General features: G+C 40.8%; 1 protein-coding gene and 2 long non-coding RNA genes across 4 annotated transcripts in view; 2 read left to right on the top strand and 1 right to left on the bottom strand.

Annotated features, from left to right (window-relative positions):
• The window catches only part of LOC309691867 (tensin-3-like), a 58,821-nt gene extending 53,112 nt beyond the window's left edge, over positions 1-5,709 (top strand). For both annotated transcript variants that reach the window (XM_082509881.1, XM_082509880.1), the window contains 6 exons: positions 22-99; positions 1,170-1,247; positions 1,340-1,508; positions 1,604-1,672; positions 2,474-2,503; positions 2,868-5,709. In XM_082509881.1, the coding sequence (XP_082366007.1) occupies positions 22-99; positions 1,170-1,247; positions 1,340-1,508; positions 1,604-1,672; positions 2,474-2,503; positions 2,868-3,009 (566 nt within the window). In that variant the 3' untranslated portion in view covers positions 3,010-5,709. The remainder of the gene's footprint in view (positions 1-21; positions 100-1,169; positions 1,248-1,339; positions 1,509-1,603; positions 1,673-2,473; positions 2,504-2,867) is intronic.
• Positions 5,710-5,773: 64 nt separating this feature from the next.
• Positions 5,774-7,290, top strand: LOC309692785. Its single transcript, XR_014272453.1, has 2 exons — positions 5,774-5,853; positions 5,990-7,290. It is a non-coding gene; the product is annotated as an uncharacterized lncRNA (long non-coding RNA).
• A 7,562-nt stretch (positions 7,291-14,852) lies between these two features.
• Positions 14,853-18,756, bottom strand: part of LOC309691891 — a 45,916-nt gene continuing 42,012 nt past the window's right edge. Inside the window, exon 3 of the long non-coding RNA XR_014272144.1 lies at positions 14,853-16,974. This is a non-coding gene — a long non-coding RNA (uncharacterized lncRNA). The remainder of the gene's footprint in view (positions 16,975-18,756) is intronic.

The following is an 18,756-nucleotide window of genomic DNA, read 5'->3' as shown; positions in this document are numbered from 1 at the left end:
CATGATGATTTTTGTTGACAGGAAGTCTCACAGCGCTGGTGTGTCAACACTCCATCACGCCACTGGCTCTGCCCTGTAAACTCATTCTGCCTGACAAAGGTAACGAAATATAAATTTATATCACAGAATGGGAACACAAGTGGAGCAGGGAATCGATTACCTCAGTCAGTTAAGCACAGGATATTACAAAAGGGGCACTGCAATGAAGATGCTTTAAATACAGTATTGTGCAAAACTCCCTGAGCGTTTTCAGAGCAAGTTTTTTCTATCATAAAAAGTCACTGCTTTTCCTAAATGTTTTCATTCTTTGTTTGACATCTGTATATGAAAAAGGACTTCACAAAACAGTGCAGTAAATACCTAAATACATTTCCAAATGGAGTGTAGCACAAAGAAAAATGCTTTGATACATTTTGCTGAAGAACTCATGGGCCATATCTCACACCATTACATTTCTCTCCACACTTTGCTTGGATGGAGCTGAATCTGCTTACATTTATTTCCATCTATATTTTCTTATATATTCATTTTGTTTACTTTTTCCAAAATATGCAAGACAAATATTTTCAAATTAGTTCCTGGTCTTTGAAAGTCACTCGGATTTCCAAATCATTTTATCTGGAACACGCTTGTCATAGTTATTAGGAACTGAATTTTATGAGTAGGTTTTACGTCGTTTGCAAACAGCAAGACTTTCCAAAAGGAAAACAACAACCAATTGTTGTTTTCCTTTTTGTATATTTTTGTACAGTTATGGTTACAGATTCTCCCAGCGTGTCAGTACGCTTGTATTTTTAGGGATTCATTTACACCAAACCTACCCTGAATCAACTCCATCAGTCAAGGCTGACTGTGGCCCAAAGAAAACTGGATGGGCCACAATTGGGCTAAAGAATGTTGCCATGTACAGTCTTTGTATGCTCTTTCCAACGTCTCGACATGTGACTACGATATATTCAAAAAGCCCAAACTGAGAAAAATACTTCAGTTAGATGGTTTATCCCCACGCTTCTGAATATTCACAAACTTTTACACTACCATGTACTAGAGATGAAGCAGGAGTTACGTACCTCGTGTCTGCTTGGTTACAAATGCAGTTTGTTTTGTTAACGCACTGGTGTAATTTGTGAGTTTTTTCAAGAGAGCTCATCACTATCTTGTGTTTGCAGATCCACTAGAGGAGCTGAATGACTCCTCTACACAGACAGCAACGAACTCAGCAGCTGAGCTTCTCAAACAAGGAGCAGGTATGACATTTTAAATTAATCTGTGCACACAGAATATTCATTTATTATCAGCAGAAGCTTGTCAGACTTGTTCTTTCTTTGTGCCGTTGTAGCGTGCAATGTGTGGTACCTGGGCTCCGTAGAGCTGGAATCTCTCACGGGCCACCAGGCGGTCCAGAAGGCGACCACAGTCACGCTCTCCATGGATCCGCCACCTCCCTCCACTGTCGTACATTTCAAAGTCTCAGCGCAGGGAATCACACTCACTGACAACCAGCGGAAGTGAGCATTTTTTGCACCTGCAGGCCAAACATACACAAACACACACCGATAAGAAATCTGATGTGTTCACACAGACTCTTTGTTTGACTCTGCAGGTTGTTCTTCAGGAGACACTACGCTGTCAACACTGTCATATTCTGCTCTCTGGACCCGCAGGGCAGGAAGTGAGTACTGGACACGGATAACAAAAATACAGCTTTGCACACACTTCAAGGCATCTGTGTAACAAAACAAAGAGAGGTTTCTCCAGGTTCAGTCTGTACTCATGAAGTAGGCGTCTGATACTTACAGGACTATGGCTGAAACATGGCTTTCAAACTGTGAAACAAAAGCTTCTTGGGTCACTGTTAACATCCCTTCATGACCCACTTTAAAGGCATTGTGTGAGAAACATAGGATGCTAACTGCTACTAAAGACAACATGAACAGAAAGTGTGCTTTGGAATAACACAACTAGTATAATTCCGCCATGGTAGCAGCATGGATATCAGTGCATATCCACATATGCATTTCCATAAACTGCATATATAAGATGGATATAACTTCCAAGTCGAAAATGTCTCTCAAAATGATTGAAGAAAAATACGATTTGTTATTTAATTCAGTAAGCCTAATAGTCTAACGTTACTGCGGATGGATGCATGGGAAGAATGTGTATTTTCCAAAACAGGAAACAAATTTTTAAGAATTCACAGAGTTTAAAGAATCGAAACAGACTCTGGCCAATGTTTACAGGAAAATGAGTACAAAAAAGTGAACAGGTTATATTACTGAAGAATGGGAGACGTTTCATGGAAAAGTGGTGAAAAACACATCCTCAGTTTGTACCTAAAATGTCCTTTTTCGCATCAATGAGACTTTCATTTCATTCATCAGGGTTACCTTATCTAAACTCAACTCACTGAACATATTGTGTCAAAAACTGACACAAGTGTCATGATTTTAATTTCTTCTGTCCCAAACAGGTGGACACGAGACAGCGGCTCCACTGCAAAGTAAGTCAGCTTTAGAAAGGGTCTTCTCGTGCATGTTGTCAGTTAATCAGAGTGTGCATTAGAAAAATCATATGAATTTCTTTTGTAAATGTACTAAAGCTGATTAAACTGTAGAGCTGGTTCTATATCAATATTAATATCGATCAATATCAGTGGTACTCATTTTTGAAAATCCAGTTGTTTTGTTTAATCTTTGAACTATTGCTAAAAATGTCAAACAAATGGAGTCTTACTGTACTTTGGTGAGGACCACAGCTCGTTTCCATCTAATCCATGTTTGGCGTTAAGTCTCTGTTCTGAGAGGTGAAAAGTTTCCCTGCTGTTGTGTAAATTTCTCTTGTGTGTCTCTCTCGTTTTCTTCCAGGATCTTTGGATTTGTTGCCAGAAAATCTCAGAGTGAGACTGAAAACGTGTGCCATCTGTTTGCTGAGCACGACCCTGAGCAGCCTGCGAGCGCCATTGTCAACTTTGTCTCGAAGGTCATGATCGGGTCGCACAAGAAGTAGCGAGAAAGAGACTTGAGCAGTGGAGTAAAGAACTTGGACTTATAGGAATCCTGCCCAAAAGGCATATAAATATGAAAAACTTTGAACCCTTACACTCCAGCGCTTTCAGCTCCTATTCCTACCTGCGGAGTACATTTGTCTTTTGCACTGCAGGATGCTAGCACCAGAGGGAGCCAAAAGTATGAAAGTCAGTTCACATTTTGGCTATTTTCTTGAAATTTTATTTTGAAACTTATTCTAAACACACTTATGACATTGATCTTGCTTGTGGCAGACAGTGAAAACTGCCCATTGTAACACACTTATTTCAAATCAAGGAATATTAGATAGTCCACACACAAACACATATTCTAAACACAATTTCAATTCTGATTTTTCTGTGTTTTACTTGTAAAAAGAGTCAAAACAGGTTTCATCATCAGCTTTTGTAAACTAATTGTTATGTTCAGTGAAACCAACAATATTTTAGCATGACAGGCAATATTTTGGTTTCCCTGTACTTAAGATGAATCATTTATGTCATGTTTATGTATTGGTTGAGATATTTATCCATTTTAAAGATGTGTCATTGTCTTTATTTTCCCAAAATATATTTGTCATATATTTTTTGTATATTAACACATATTGTACATTAGCATTAAAGGAAGTGAACTTAAGAATTTATGGAGTTTTCTTGCAAATTGTGGAAAAATACTTTGTAATGTTTTACACAGTGAGCTATTACATATACAGTTGTTCATGTGTCTTTTATTGATCCGGTTTGTGTGCAGTTATTATGCCCTAAATTTTCTCTTTGGATCTTTTGATGAATGTCGATGAATCTCTGATGTATTGTTACTGTTTCCATGTTACAAAATGGTTTTTTCCATTCAATTACTGGAGCATGTCAAAGATTAACTTTTGTTTGTTTCTGTCGCTCTGATGTAAAGCCAGAAATCGAGTGTACCGTTTCAGTCCACCGCAGCTTAACAGTTTGATCCTGAGAGCAGACACGTGTCCCTTGACAGTTTTATCTGCCCATTCAAACTCTGCCCAATCAGACATGCAGAGCTACCCGGTGTAGTGACCCCTTATGATTAAGCAAGCTGAAAGTAACTTCAGATCAACTGATCTCAGTGTCATCACATTGGCTCACTCATTTAGGTCACAGTATTTAAGCTCCTGTAGCCTGTCTACATTTATGTATCTGCAAGCCGTTTTGCAACCCACCTTCCCCTCAGATCCTTCTTTCTAGCTCCATCTGAGTTAATCACTGTCATCCCTGTGCTGGTTTCCTCATGAGAGAAGTCTTAGATCAGAGCCATACTGCAAAATTAAAATCACTGTAGGTGGAAGTGATTTAAATGGGGACTGGAAACTGGAGAAGGTGGAGTGGTAAATTGACTGATTCTTACACACTGCTTTTGTACTCATGAGCACTCAAAGCGCTTTATTTATAGAACTTGCCTCATTCACACCAGCACTTGTTTCTGTGCTTTTTCTATCTAACATTCACACTGTGATGGATGCATCAGGGAGCAGCTTGGGGTTAGTATCGTGCCCAAGGATATTTGACATGCAGACCGGAGCAGGAAGGATTTGAACCAACCTTCAAATTAGCAGATGACCTTTTCTACCTTCTGAGCTACAGCTGCCCGAGTCTGGATGAGTGTCAGAAATGTATAAAAGAATGGAAATGCCATTCTTCTTTAACTATATTGTTATTGACTAAAATTTCTTTTCTTTTTTTTTTTCTTTTTTAGCAAAAACTAGTTAACTGTGATTATTATTTTGAAGTTCCTTTCAAAATTAATTCCATGTCCTTCCTTTTCTGAATTTTACAATATGATAAAATCCCACAAGAGCTTCCTCTTCCTCTCATTCTTAGGAGCAATAATAATGTTCCCTCTGCTTGGTTTAATCAAGTTTTAATTTGGTTTTTAACACTTTGAGAATGATTGAGTGACTGATCAGAAACAGTTGCGCAGTAAAAAACTATTAAATAAGGTGATTTAAATGCCATTCACTATTTATTAATATTTCTACTAAGCCTCCTTATGGATGAGTTGAGCGCATAGATGAATATATTTGACCGTTGTTATAAAAAAAGGAAGAGCAATTTTTCATTGATGTATGTAACCCGAATTAGTTTAATTTACTTATTTAACTAGAAAGAGTGTGTTTGGTGTATATAATGTGAAAAACGATGTTCAGTAATTTTGGGTGAGGATTTTAAAAACCATTGTGTAGTTTGCAGCATTGTCAACAGATGGTAGCAGTCAGTCGCCATATCTTATACTGAATCCAGAACTCTCAAGTATTGCTTAATTTTCTGATGTTTCTTGGTTTCGTTTTCCTGACTGCACTCGTTTTCATATTAGAATACTGCAGACCAAACTGAGCAGGTCCACAAATGCGCGAGGAACCACCCTCTTGAAAACCAGCCGATGCCAGTGTGTGTCCAAGCTTGTGTCTCAAGAGGATGAGGAGTATCTTTGGGACACTTGTCATAAAAGGGTGCTTTACATGCCTGTTAGGTCTCAGGGGGCCTCATAGATTGACTGATGTCTGTCTGTGTCTGTGTGTCGCGCCTTGCTTTAGGAGGCCAGATCATCAGATACCAGCTCTGAATCGGGCTCTATTCAAGTTCTTGCTCAGTGGGGAGTGCTGAGGAACTGGAAGTGGGACACGCTGCCGTCCTGCAGTCCTGCCTGGCTTGGAGGGACAGCATGGAGGGTGGGGGTGGGGGGTTGGGGTAGTTATGGTGTGTGTGTGTGTTGGGGTGGGGGTAGTTGCTGGTGGTGGATGACCTCACCATTACGGGAAACTTTCCCACAGCCTGAACACAAAGAAGGCCGTCAAAAGGTAAAAAGGATGAGAAAGAATAGAAATTTAACACAGTGTGTAAAAAAGGAGGCTGTGTCGAAGGGGGACTCGTGTTCCCTTTTCAGCAATTCAGAGATTTGGAGGCTTGATAGAGGCTCTGCTTTCACTCTGACAGGCCTGACATAGACTCTGCTCACAGCAGCGACCCTCAACCCGGCTCTCATTCCCTCTTTGCTGAGTCACCTGCCGCCATTTTGTTTCCCAGCTGGACATCTTCTTGCACTTCCTGTTGCACTTCCTGTCAGACAGCCCGCCGGCACCTGGTCGCACGGTGGTTTTCACAGTAGCCACCACCGCCGCCGCCGCCGCTACTGGACGACACCACATTCCTGGCATTGCTCGCCCCGAATGGTGTTTGGAAATCCAAAGACCAGCTTCCGTTGGGGAATGCCACCCTCACAGAGTCCCTCTCAGCCTCTGATCCCCAGCCTCGTCTCACTTTATTTGAGTTAGCTATTTAAAGCCCATGCTAAGTGTGCTGCTGGCTGCACAGGGAAGCAAACACACGCTCCATCTCGCACGGTAAAACCACACCACAAATAATCCCTCTCCTATTTTTATTTTGAGCAGGGCTGAAGGGATATAGCCTGCAGGGATGACTGGAAAGATGGGCTGATTTTGTTTATGTGTCATTTCATGATCATCCCTGGCTGATTAGACGGTATATAATAACAGCTAATTACAGGGGGAAAAAGTCAAGTAACCAACATGACTAAATATTTAAATATTGACTTTTTTTATTTTTGTTTTTTATCTGACAGCTATGGTAACATGTTGAATAGAGATATTGTATAAGGAACACATTCAACTTAGAAATGTACAACATTGGCTTACTAAATTTTCTGATAATTCAAATGTAGAATTATATTTAGAAACTTGTCTTTAATCAGTTTGAGGAATCAAGCATTAGGCATTTTTAGTGTCCAGGTTTTACTAACTGTTAGGTATTTTAGTACCATGGTAGCATTTACTGGATATTGTTTTATAGTGACATTATGCAGGAAAACTCTGTCATTCAATAAGGCCCCTTTGTTTTAGTTATTTTTCTCTTTGACCCAAGAATTGATGTGTGAGAATCACAGGCTGGTACAAGGTTGAAATACCACAGAGATCACTCCCTCAGCTACATTAGTTTCTTAATCTTTTAGACGCCTGTTGAAGGCCAAATGGTTTGTTTCAGATTTCACTAATGAAAGAACTCTTTGTTTTGTGCCTTGAAAATATGTCGCTGAGATAATCACAATTGTAGCTGAACTAATAAACTACACAAAGGATGCTTCTTCACCCAAGGGCAGGAAGACGCTCCCTTATCTTGGTCTGTACTGGTTTAAACTGATAATCTGCTGTCTCATGAATTTTACCCTCTATATAAACTGTTGTACTTGTGAATAAAGTTGAGTCAATTTGGGAAGACAACCTGAAGCAGTCTCTGTTTTCTTGTTCTCCCAAGCTGCTCCCGAGCTCGTACTAACACGCTGAATGGCATGCTTGAATATTACTTGAGAATATATTTGACTGTGTTACAGACTAAGGGACATTCTCTGCTGATAGGTGAAGGTACATTCTCTGCTGATAGACGTCCACGCCTCGAAGGAAGTCGATCCACGGATTAGGCCCTGGAAACCGTTTCCTTCACTAACAGTTCCTGCAACTGAGGACAAACAACCCGGCTGTAAATGTAAAACATTGCTAGCACTGACTCTCAACTGTCTGAGGCATCCCCACACTGTGTAGATGTAGAGAGTAAATGATGAAGCAGAAATTAAGACTAGTATCTTTTATAGGATGTTAGGATCCTTATACTGGTAACATGAGCACAAAGCATTCCTTATTCAGGTTTTTGGCAGCGTAAGTGGTACAGTGAGCTGAAGACCACCAGAAGAAGCTTGCTGTAAGGTTACTGGCGTCTTGCATGCATATAAGGAAGACAGTCTTGTTGTAATGTTTTAGTGTGTATCTTAAAACAACATCCACAGTCAGTGTGAAACCCAGTAACCTTGACCTATGATTTGCCACTTAAGCACTTTTTAAACATGACCTTCAGTATTTCACTATTTTTTTGCAGTATTTTCCACTGTTGTCTTTTCTCACTCCACAGCTGATGACTTCTTACTATGGGAAATACTCCATAAGGATTCAACAGTTCAGCTGCCTGGAGCTGCATGAGGCTGCACATTCGGTAGCAGTAAATTCAGGAGGCAACCTGGCATCGCTCTGACTTTTTACATGTAAGTTAGCAGGTTAAAGGAAGGCTGAAACAATTGTGTCTCACATTTTTTTACACCTCTAAACTACTAGAGACGTTACGGTCTGAAGCACATACTGGAAATGTCAAACCAGGTCATTGGAACTGCATATTGTTTATTCAGTGGCTTACTGGCAATGCACCCTTTGCATTCCCATTTGATGAACACAGAACATGAATGCATCATAGATTTATGACTCTGAGACATCCAGGCGGCAGTATTTTGTGTGTGTGTGGCACACTTTCACAGATTTCACACAACCATGTCTCATGAGCTACACACACACACACACACACACACACACACACACACACACACACACACACACACAAAGTGATACATCCACTTGCACAACAATCAAGGTTTGTGGCCTACGTGAGCTCCGGCACATGCTGAGAAAACAGGGCCTTTATGGCTGTCCTCCTCATTGCATTGTCTCCAGTATAACTGATTGAAACACTGTTTCACACACATACACAGGCACGCAAGCACACACAAAAGGTTTGGTACTTGGGTATCAGCGTCAGTCTTAATGAACCTGTCTCCAGGGGGCGGGGCTAGGGTAATGTCCCACACAAAGAGCTCCCGCTGGGCTGCTGAGCCAACCAGAGGCCAACAGATTAACTTGCATTACATCAGCATCTCCACAATACGCCTAATGAGGGAGGGATTATGTCCATATGCCTGACTGTGTAAATGTGTGTGTCGGCTCTCCTGGCACTATTGCATCACTAATTAAATGCGATGACTCACTTTTGCTGATTCAGTGTCCATTCAGCTGTGCAAATTTAAGAAGCACACACAGATGTATATTTTAACATATAGACTGTGTGCCCCTGAAGCTCTGCTGTGCTGGAGTCTGCATACGATAATATACAAAATATACGAAAATCACTTTGGGCTCTTGGCGAGCGTAGCGTTAGCATGCTGTCTTTGCTTGGCGCTTGCAAAGAGCTGAAGTTGTGTTAGCAGCATCATGCAGTTGTTTCTGTCCTTGATGCAGTTTTCACTTTACCGTCAGGCCCTTGTACTTTTGTGTATTAAAATTAAAATATTTTTCATATCTGCACTGAAGATTCTGCCACTAATTTCCTCCTCCAGCAGAAGAACTGAAATCAGCTGATTGTAGCACACAGGATCGATAGCCAAGCAGATTAACAATTCTAAGGAATGTGACTACGATTGCCATGCCTATTTGTTACTGTACTTAAAAAGAGGTATATGTTCTATACTTTAGGCATTTATTTTTCTGGCAACTTTTAACTTGTATTCCTTAAATTTTAACACAATCATCTGTGCTTGCTATTGCTTACACTTTCATAACAAACTTGTTATTTTAGGTTTGCATATAAGGGAAGTTTTTGTTTCATGTCACTGCATGCCTTCCAGCCCTCAAACTGAATTCAGCTAAAAGAAGGGACAATAACAAAGACAATCCTGTTGATGTAGCCATCATTGGTACTTATCGCACATACCAAGATGATGTGCTGTACTATACTCTGGGGTTAAAGTGTGCCGGAATGATCTGGAATGTTATTTTTGGTGCAGGTGTCCAGAACTTTTATTGTGGTAATTTAGTAGCTACTTAGCATTGGAGAAGACGAGCGAGCATAAAGGGAAGAACCTTTCTTTTTAAATGACAGGTCATTTTAAATGCAATATTTCTAACAGCTCAAAACATATCAGCAAACACACAAACTGTTTCTGTGTAGTTTGTTGCAAAGTGTATCTATTAGCTAAAGATGCAGCTTCTATGTTTCCCAGGGAGACAAGAATGTGAGATAACTTAGACATCGAGAACTATGTAACAAAGACAGGACAGGAGAAGAAGAAGAACTAAAAAAAGAGATAGTTATTTTTAAAGGTAAGGATCCCTTAGTGATATTTGATAAACTGAAAAATTAAAGCTTGTGATGAAGTCTGCTGTAGAGGACTATGGTGGCCTGCTGCAGAGTGAATGTGGTGTTCAAAATGAACGGCAGGAGACATCTATTTAAATTTAAGTTAATAAAGCAGATGAGATTCACTCGCTAAATTCCACCTGGATGATAGCCATGATAACATCAGCTCATGTCCTCCTCAGCCTTCTGTCACCACTTCATACATACTACCTGCTCAACATGAGCTGATGTTGAAATACCTCTTATCATAATTTTGGAGTTTGGAGTTTTTTCCAAACAACAAACAAACAAACAAAATAAAACAAATATTTCATAGATACTTGAATAGATTATGTTTAAGTATGTTTTCACTACTTCCACACAAATGAAAAAAGGATGTGTTTGGTGACAAGCACCAGGTTCTGTTTGCAGATTTCATTTGTTTATCTAGCATATTTCATTACACATTAAATGTGCATTAAACATAATCTGCCCATCATTACAAGATATTAAGAAATCTATGTAGCTCTATAAGAGAATAAAAAAAATAATAAAACGAAACTTTACAAAGAAATCTAATGCAAGTATAAATACAAATATACATACAACACAAACACACACATTTATTACCAGGAGATTAAAAAGATTCTGAGTCTGTTTTTGAATGTAGTCAGTTTGTGCTCAGTGCTTAGTGAGAGCATTACAAAGTAATCTAAGTATTTATAAAAAAAAAAAAAAAAATATATATATATATAATTCTCTGTTGAACTGGGAGTCAGTGAAGTGACTTCAATTCTGGGGGTATTATGTTCAAATGTCTGTGTACATGTCCGGACTCTGGCAGCATTCTGAACAAGCTGAAGTCGTCCTGATGACAATTCGGATAATGTGGCAAATAAAAAGTTGCAGTAGTCTAACCTGCTTAAGTGATAGAAGGAAATCCTGGTAATCTTATTAATATGATTATCAAAACTGATATTTATAATTATTGATAATTATTATTATTGCAGGGCATTTACATTATAGGGCAGCACGGTGGCACGGTGGTTGGCACGGTGGTTAGCACTGTTGCCGCACAGCAAGAAGGTCCTCAGTTCAATTCCAACATCAGGCCGGGGTCTTTCTGTGTGGAGTTTGCATGTTCTCCCCGTGTTTGCGTGGGTTCCCTCCGGGTACTCCGGCTTCCTCCCACCGTCCAAAGACATGCAGCTTGTGGGGATAGGTTAATTGATTAATCCAAATTGTCACTAGGTGTGAATGTGTGAGTGAATGTGAGTGTGAATGGTTGTCTGTCCCTGTGTGTTAGCCCTGCGACAGACTGGCGACCTGTCCAGGGTGTACCCTGCCTCTCGCTCTATGACAGCTGGGATAGGCTCCAGCGCCCCCCGCGACCCTGAAAAGGATAAGCGGAAGCGAATGGATGGATGGATGGATTTACATTATATTATAAAGTGCATGGAAAAAACTGTTACTAGTATTTGGCAGTATATAAATACATTTGAACTGAACTGAGATCATTGACTAAAATGATGCCAAGGTGCCTGACCTGCTCGCTGTGTTTTAGAGAAATAGATGATGATAAATTATAAATATGGACACATTTTCTATCTCTGACTTTCTAAACCTGGACCAGTATTTATGTCTTGTCTTTGTTCAGTTCTAGAAAGACATCCAGCTGTTAATGTCAAGCAGTGGAGCTCATTAGTTTGTACACCATCAGAGAAAAATATGTACAGCTATGTATCATCTGCATAGGAATGGGAGGACATTATTATCTTTATTATAGTACCAAGCAAGAGTGTGTAGAGGTTAAAAAGAGCAGAGCTGAGGAGAAACGACCCTTTGGGAACCCCTGATTAAATTTGTATTTCTGCAGATGCAAAGTACTAATTAAAACATAACAAATTCTGCACTTAAGGCATGATGAGAACTAATCAAGAACCTGACTTAGTTCCCTGACAGACTGTTTTTGTTGGCCTGCCTATGCAATTACAGGCTAAGTCTATCCTTAACCTTGGACAGACATGTGAAATTACAGATTACAGAAACTTGGTGGCAACTTTTCTGATCATCTGTGTTTCTTGTTTTGTCACTATTTTTTGTGAGTAAATTGCTATGCTAACTGTTAGAAATTGTGGACAACATTTCAAAAATACGATGGTAAAGTGCAAATTGCATACAGGACAGAACCGTTATTGTTAAAACAAATTTGTAAGCGTCTGCACAAATAGTATGCAAATACAAAGCTAGCAAAGAACCCACAATGATGTATGCAGACGCTAGCTCAGCAGCCAGAGCCTGACTTTACTGATCTTATCTGACCCTGTACATGTTTCTATGGTGGAATCAATGTGGCGATTTCACTGAAGGGATTTGTGTGGGACTGAATCCTATGATTTATATTGTTATCTGTAATTATGAGACAATGTGTTTCAGGACATTTTATGTAATAATGAGAAAGAAATGTAATGAGTAGTGTAACAAATTACTTTATCTAACAGTAATTAATGTGCAGCATTACTTTTAAGAAGCATAACCAGTAATTTGTAATACATTACTTTTTTTGAGTCATGATCCCTACACTACTGGCACTATAGCAGCCATATGTGACACAGGAAAAGTATGGAAAGATAAACATGTGTGTAGTCTGATACTTGCATTAGGTTGGAGTGTTTCCTAAAATCACTCTTTAAATTAAAACACCCACACTTGCATCCACACCTGTGGTCAATTTAGAATCACCACTTCACCTACTGTAACAAGCCTGTCTTTGGACATTGAAACACCTAAGGAAACCCACAGAAAAGCACAGTTTGACAAGAAGATTTGAACCCAGAACCTTCTTGCTGTGACACTAACTATTGCTTCACAACTGTAATTTTAAATTAAAATAACAAACAAACAAACTGTTTTCAAATTAGGCTTCGCAGGACTGTGAGTAATTACAACGGTTGTTTAAAATGAGTCAAGCCAGATCTTCAGCTGATGTTATTCTCGTCATTTCACTTTGTTAACCTCTGTAAGCCATCCAGTGTTACAGGAAGATGAGTCACCAAAACACTACAAATAATCAAATACTGAGAATTACCAAATGTACTCCTGAAATGGCTAATTTGTGTCAGAAAGTCTTATCAGAGGCTTCTGGATTAGAGCTCATCTAACCTACCTGGAACAGCTAATCATGTCAGAAAGAACTGATGAAATCTCTTTTCTCTTTACTGAACTTGAGCCTTCAGCTTGAGCCCAGCCAGTGTCAGCTGTCAGACGTTTTGTCCCCCAGTGCTATTTGGCCCTCCTCCTTCAGACTCTGCTATGATGTAATGCTGCAGTGGGGGCTTTTAGAGGTGGAAGGCACATGGGCTGTGTAACAATGATGCCTGAACCCTTGACCTCCTTGTCGTGACCCTCTAACACTGAATCAGCTGGTAGGTGGAGCTTCTTCTCAGCAGACCATCCCTAATATGGCAACTAGCCTGCTGTTAGCATTAGCATGCGCTTGACCTCAAGGCCAGAAGGTTGAGGGAAGACCCTCAGCCAACACTTCCTTTCCTGAGTCCTTACATGACTGCATACAGTCAGCTGCATTTCCACATAAAACAGGAAACAAAACAGAAAAACAGGTAACTTGATGCACATTCACTCATGTGAACTCACACATTTAGTCAGCCACAAATTCAGGAACACATGCACACATAGGCAATCCCATCCAGGTAGAGTTACCTTTAACATAAACATCTACACCCAAAGAAAACAACACTTCCTCTCAGGGACACATTCCTGTATCCTGAGCTGTGCCACTGATAAGCGTCCTGTGTGAAGCAGATCATGGGCTGAGTTTGGGCTAATTCAGCACCTGGGAAACCGTTCGCTCTGGTCCTCCACCCCTGTCTAAGTCCTTCTTTGGGAACAATCCCAGCCTTGTGCAACTCCCAACAACGTCAGTGACACTCTACACTGCACCATTGCCACTAATTGTTAGCTCACAATGCTTCTTGGTATTGTATTCAACAATGCCCACTCTGAATAGAGAGTCTAACCTACTTGTATTGTTGCTAATTAGTTTCTTGAGAGGAGTAGAAAATGGGGAGAGAAAGGCAGCGAGAAGATGTTGGTAATGGACTGCAGTTTCATTGGAGTTGCCAGTAAATAGAGTTGACAAAAGGCTTTGTGGGGTCGAGGGGCGAGGGTCGGAGGTGAAAAAGAAGAGGCGCACCTGCGCTCTCCACGGGTCGACAATGAGCCCAGCAGGACGATGGAGGGCAGAGGTATTGGCTGAGCACCGAACAGACTACTAAACAAACACAGGGTTAAAAGACAGAAAGAGTGATAAGAGGAGTGAAAAGACTGTCCTCTTACCTCGTAAAGTAAGGTAACTATGAATAAATGGGCTTAATTTCAAAACAATATCCTGATGCCTTTTTAAAGACAATGGAACAGAGAAGAGGCAGGTAGATGACAAGCAAAGGAAGTTGAAAAAGAGCACAAACTATAACTAACGTCATGCAGGTGTATGTCTGCCAGTCAATCAAGTTGCAGTTTACATCTAGTCTGTCGAGGCTCCTATAAAACATCCTTCACACACAAGTTCAGAAGGGCAGGTCTCTGCAGTCACGACAAAGTCAAGGGGAGCATGAAAGGTAACTGAAAACAGTTCATTCTAAGTTTTTTGAGTTACATTATTGAATAATGATCAGATCATGATGTTATTATGAAACTGACCCTTGACCTTTTTGACAGAAAAAAATATCACCATTTCATTCTTCATGTTTGTTGAAATTTATGATAAATTTTGTGAATTTACTCATGAATTCTTGAGCAAATGCTAAAAATGTGAGTAAAGTGGTCACATACTTCACCCTTTAACCTTTTACGATCAAATTCAGATTCAGAGCAGTTCATCCTGGACGATTGTGTTATTGAAAATGAGATCGAAGAAAATCTGCAAATGTAATGCTTATAGAAACTACAAAGAAAAAGCACAGAGGACAAAAACTGAGGAACTCAAAGAAGAATGACAAAGTCAAAATGAGGGGAAAGAATTAAAACAAGGAAAAAAGACACAAAGAAGAAAAGGGCGGGATATGAAGTCAGCGGTGTTGAGTGTTTTTAAAAAAACCTGTTACTTTACAGCAGGGCGATGTCGTCTGCGAAGTCCAAGTCGGTGAGATTATGCGCTTTATGTCAGGGGACACCGATGCCATCTTGGTCAATTGATTGTCGCATGATGAAGTCAATTACCAACAGGAAAAGGAAAGGGGATAGCACGCATCCCTGTTGAACACCAGTATTGAGCTCGAAGAAATCCGTGCAGCCGCCATCCATACGGACGCAGCAGCGGGAGTTGGAGTAGAGACCACAAAAGACGTCTACAAAGTGCAGGGGGACTCCATAGTGACGTAGGATAGCCCACAGAGTTGGCCGGTGGATGCTGTCAAAAGCCTTCTTGAAGTCAATGAAATTAATAGAAATTTTCCTTTGGTATTCCAATGTTTGTTCAACGATCATGCGGAGGGTGAGGATTTGCTCAACGCATGACCGGCCACTCCAAAAGCCAACCTGCTCTTCTCGCAATCATTCGTCCACTGCGTGTCGTAGCTGATTCAAAAGAACGAGGCTAAGCACTTTTCCAGGTACCGACAGCAGCGTAATGCCCCGCCAATTGTTACAGTCTCACAAATCGCCTGTCTTTGGAAGTTTGATAATGATGCCTTTTGTCCAATCATCGGGTACACGCGATGTTAAACAACATGTGTTTAGGAGTCTTGTAAGGGCGGCTTCCAACTGGGCTTCAGCATTTCAGGGAGGGTCTCATCCAGGCCAGCTGCCTTTCCACTCCTGAGGAGTCGGATCGCTGTTTTTACTTCGGCAATGCTGATTTGTCTGATATCGACAGGGAGAAGGTCAATGGAGGGTGCCAGGTCTTCGGCCTCGAACAGGTGGAGTGGCTCGGGTTGGTTCAGAGTATTCGGCCCAGCGTTGGTCTTGCTCAGCTGTAGTAAGGAGGACTCATCCATTTTTGTCTTGAATTGGGACGCCGCGGCCACCATGAGCCCCTGTTAGATCTCGTACAATGCGATATAAGGTTTGGGCATTGTTCCAATCGGCTGCTTCTTGGTCTTCCATGCCTTTAGTTTTCATCCACTTGTCATGCCGGCAGCTGCGTTTGACCTGTGCCAGCCATGGCCCTCTCACACTGCAGGAGTATGCGGATTGGAGGCCACCTGGTCCTGAAGCGACTTTGCCAAAAGACCCCGATCGATAAGGTCCCACCTTGTTGGCGACCAATCTTCGATTCTGTGGCACCGACAACAGCCTCCTTTAGCTCATCCCAGAGGGTAGCTGAATTTTTGTTGTTTCCTTCCTTTCCTTCCTTGGTGAGGAGCTGGAAGTGGTTTCTCAATTCGAGTTGAAATTCCGCTGCCATATTTGCTCTTCTGTTGGAGTATATACTTGAAGAACTGTGACTTTCACATGCCCAGCTTGGAAACGAGCCAAGATTAGGCGGTCTGAGATGGTCTTCCAGCCCAGCAACAACGTTGTTGCACATCACTAGAGAACAAAGCCCACAAAGCGCACATGGTCTCGGGGGATGGCCAGGGTAGAGCACCATCTTTCCATTGCTTACCATCTTCTCACTTCATGTCCACCGCATTTCAGAGATGCCCAAGATGTCCATCTGGTTTGAGTCAAATTCATGTAGAAGCTGGCCCACTTTACCCGTACAGAGTCCGTACATTCCATATTCCATAATGAGTAGTTTCTTTTGGATCGAGAATTGATCGACACATTAGGCAATGGACGACCCGAGAGCTTTTCTCCACCGCTGTCATCAAGGGTTGCCGATCATCTTCGCCCTGGTTCAGTTGATACTGAGATTCGTTTGCTGATTCTGTAGCAGTCGGGGTTTTACAGGGTGGGGTTGCTAGCCCCACGCCCAACCCTCTTCCTTTCTCATCCAGGCTTGGGACTGGCAACTGCGGAGTTACAGAAGGACACAACAAAAAATATTAATTCAACAAATGTAATATTCAGTGCACTTATTCTTATTCTTATTGCTTTATTAATAAAACAATTTTAAATTAAAAACTGATTTAATTGACATTGCGTTATGTATTTTGTACAAAAATTGTAATTTGTTTTTCACTGTAAACCAAGGCTACGTCCACACGTACCCGGGTATTTTTGAAAACGCAGATTTCTCTATGCGTTTGCACCTTTCATCCACATGTAAACTGCGTTTTCGGTCACTGAAAATGGAGATTTCTAAAAACGCCTGCCAGGGTGGATATTTTCGAAAACTCCATTTTTGCATTTACGTGTGGACAAGAAAAACGGAGAAAACGGAGAAAATGAAGCGTCAAAGATGTGCGCCTTTTTTTGACGTCACACTGCGCCACGTTATTGTTTCGGTGAAATGAATTTCTACAATACTGTTACTGTTAATTGTACTCTCTGCAGTTTTTAAATGCTTACATATACACACACAGCTACTGTCCCTCCACACATACGACTCGGTTCTGCTTTTATGCCCCATCTTTGTTTACTATTTCCCACCGAGGCTTCTAGACTTCTGATTGGCCAACATTTCTACACGGTTAGGAATATATCGCCACCTATTGCTTTGGCATGTTCCTAGCAGCATTTTCCTTCATTTCTGCGTTTACGTGCGGACGGGATTATTTTTTAAAACGAAAACGGAAAATCTCCGTTTTCAAAAATACCCGTGTACGTGTGGACGTAGCCCAATTTTTTCTTTTATTTTCCTCCTTCAATAAACCTCACACAGCTAACTTGTAATTAAAATGTGTATAAGTAGCTGTAAGTAATTTTTCCTTTATGTATCAACCCAAGTACTAATCACTCTGCAGCTTGAGCACTGACCCATCAGCAGTGTATGCTCAGACCCTGTGCACCAGCAAAGACTCTTCTTCTTTAAGCTCAGGAAATATATATATCACCTTTCAAGTCATGTGATTTCTATCCACGTCAAGTCATGTGTCCTAAAAGCCTTTTGTTTTTTTATTCTGAAGTCATCTTACTTCTGGCAGATTTACAGTGTTTTTGCTAGTGGCACAAAAGTAAGCTGATAAACCTCGCCACACCCCTGCACAGTTCTGCACCATCCAGATAGTCCCTTATAAGGACACAGAGCTTTAAAGCCAATGTTTCACTGCATTTAAGAAGGTGCCTTTGTTGCAAGGAAGTATTAGTGAGCTTATTTGGTGTTTTTACTTAAAGTTAGAAACTCAGCAGACTAAAAACAGAGCAATAGGTATCGTGTAGCCATTCCGTGTTGGCTCTTGTTAATGTCTTTTCTTTTCCACCAGATGACTCTGCCTCCTATTTTCTCAGTTGTTTGCTTAGTCCATTTTTGGTATCTTTTATTATCCCATGGCCTACTTTTTCATACATATCTCACTCCAAGGAATCTACACTAGCTTATATAAATAATATAACTCTTAACTACCTTTTATCCTTCAAATTCAAACACACAGAACACACACACACACACACACACACACACACACACACACACACACACACACACACACACACACACACACACACACACACATGTTTAAACATGTATTCAAAGGAGGGAAACACATACTGAGGCCCACTGCTGTGTGTGTTATTTATTGTCACAAAGTCCCAAGGCCATGTTTTTGTTGCCGTTGTAAATGTAACTGAGTAAATTCAGGCGCTGCTGACGGGGGAGTCATGGCACTGGAGACCTCTGCAGAATGTAAAGCCTT

The sequence above is a fragment of the Aulonocara stuartgranti genome (genome assembly GCF_965226115.1).
Source record: "Aulonocara stuartgranti genome assembly, chromosome: 17".
In the NCBI taxonomy this organism is placed as follows: Eukaryota; Metazoa; Chordata; class Actinopteri; order Cichliformes; family Cichlidae; genus Aulonocara; species Aulonocara stuartgranti.
This window is presented reverse-complemented; position numbering and strand designations above follow the sequence as displayed.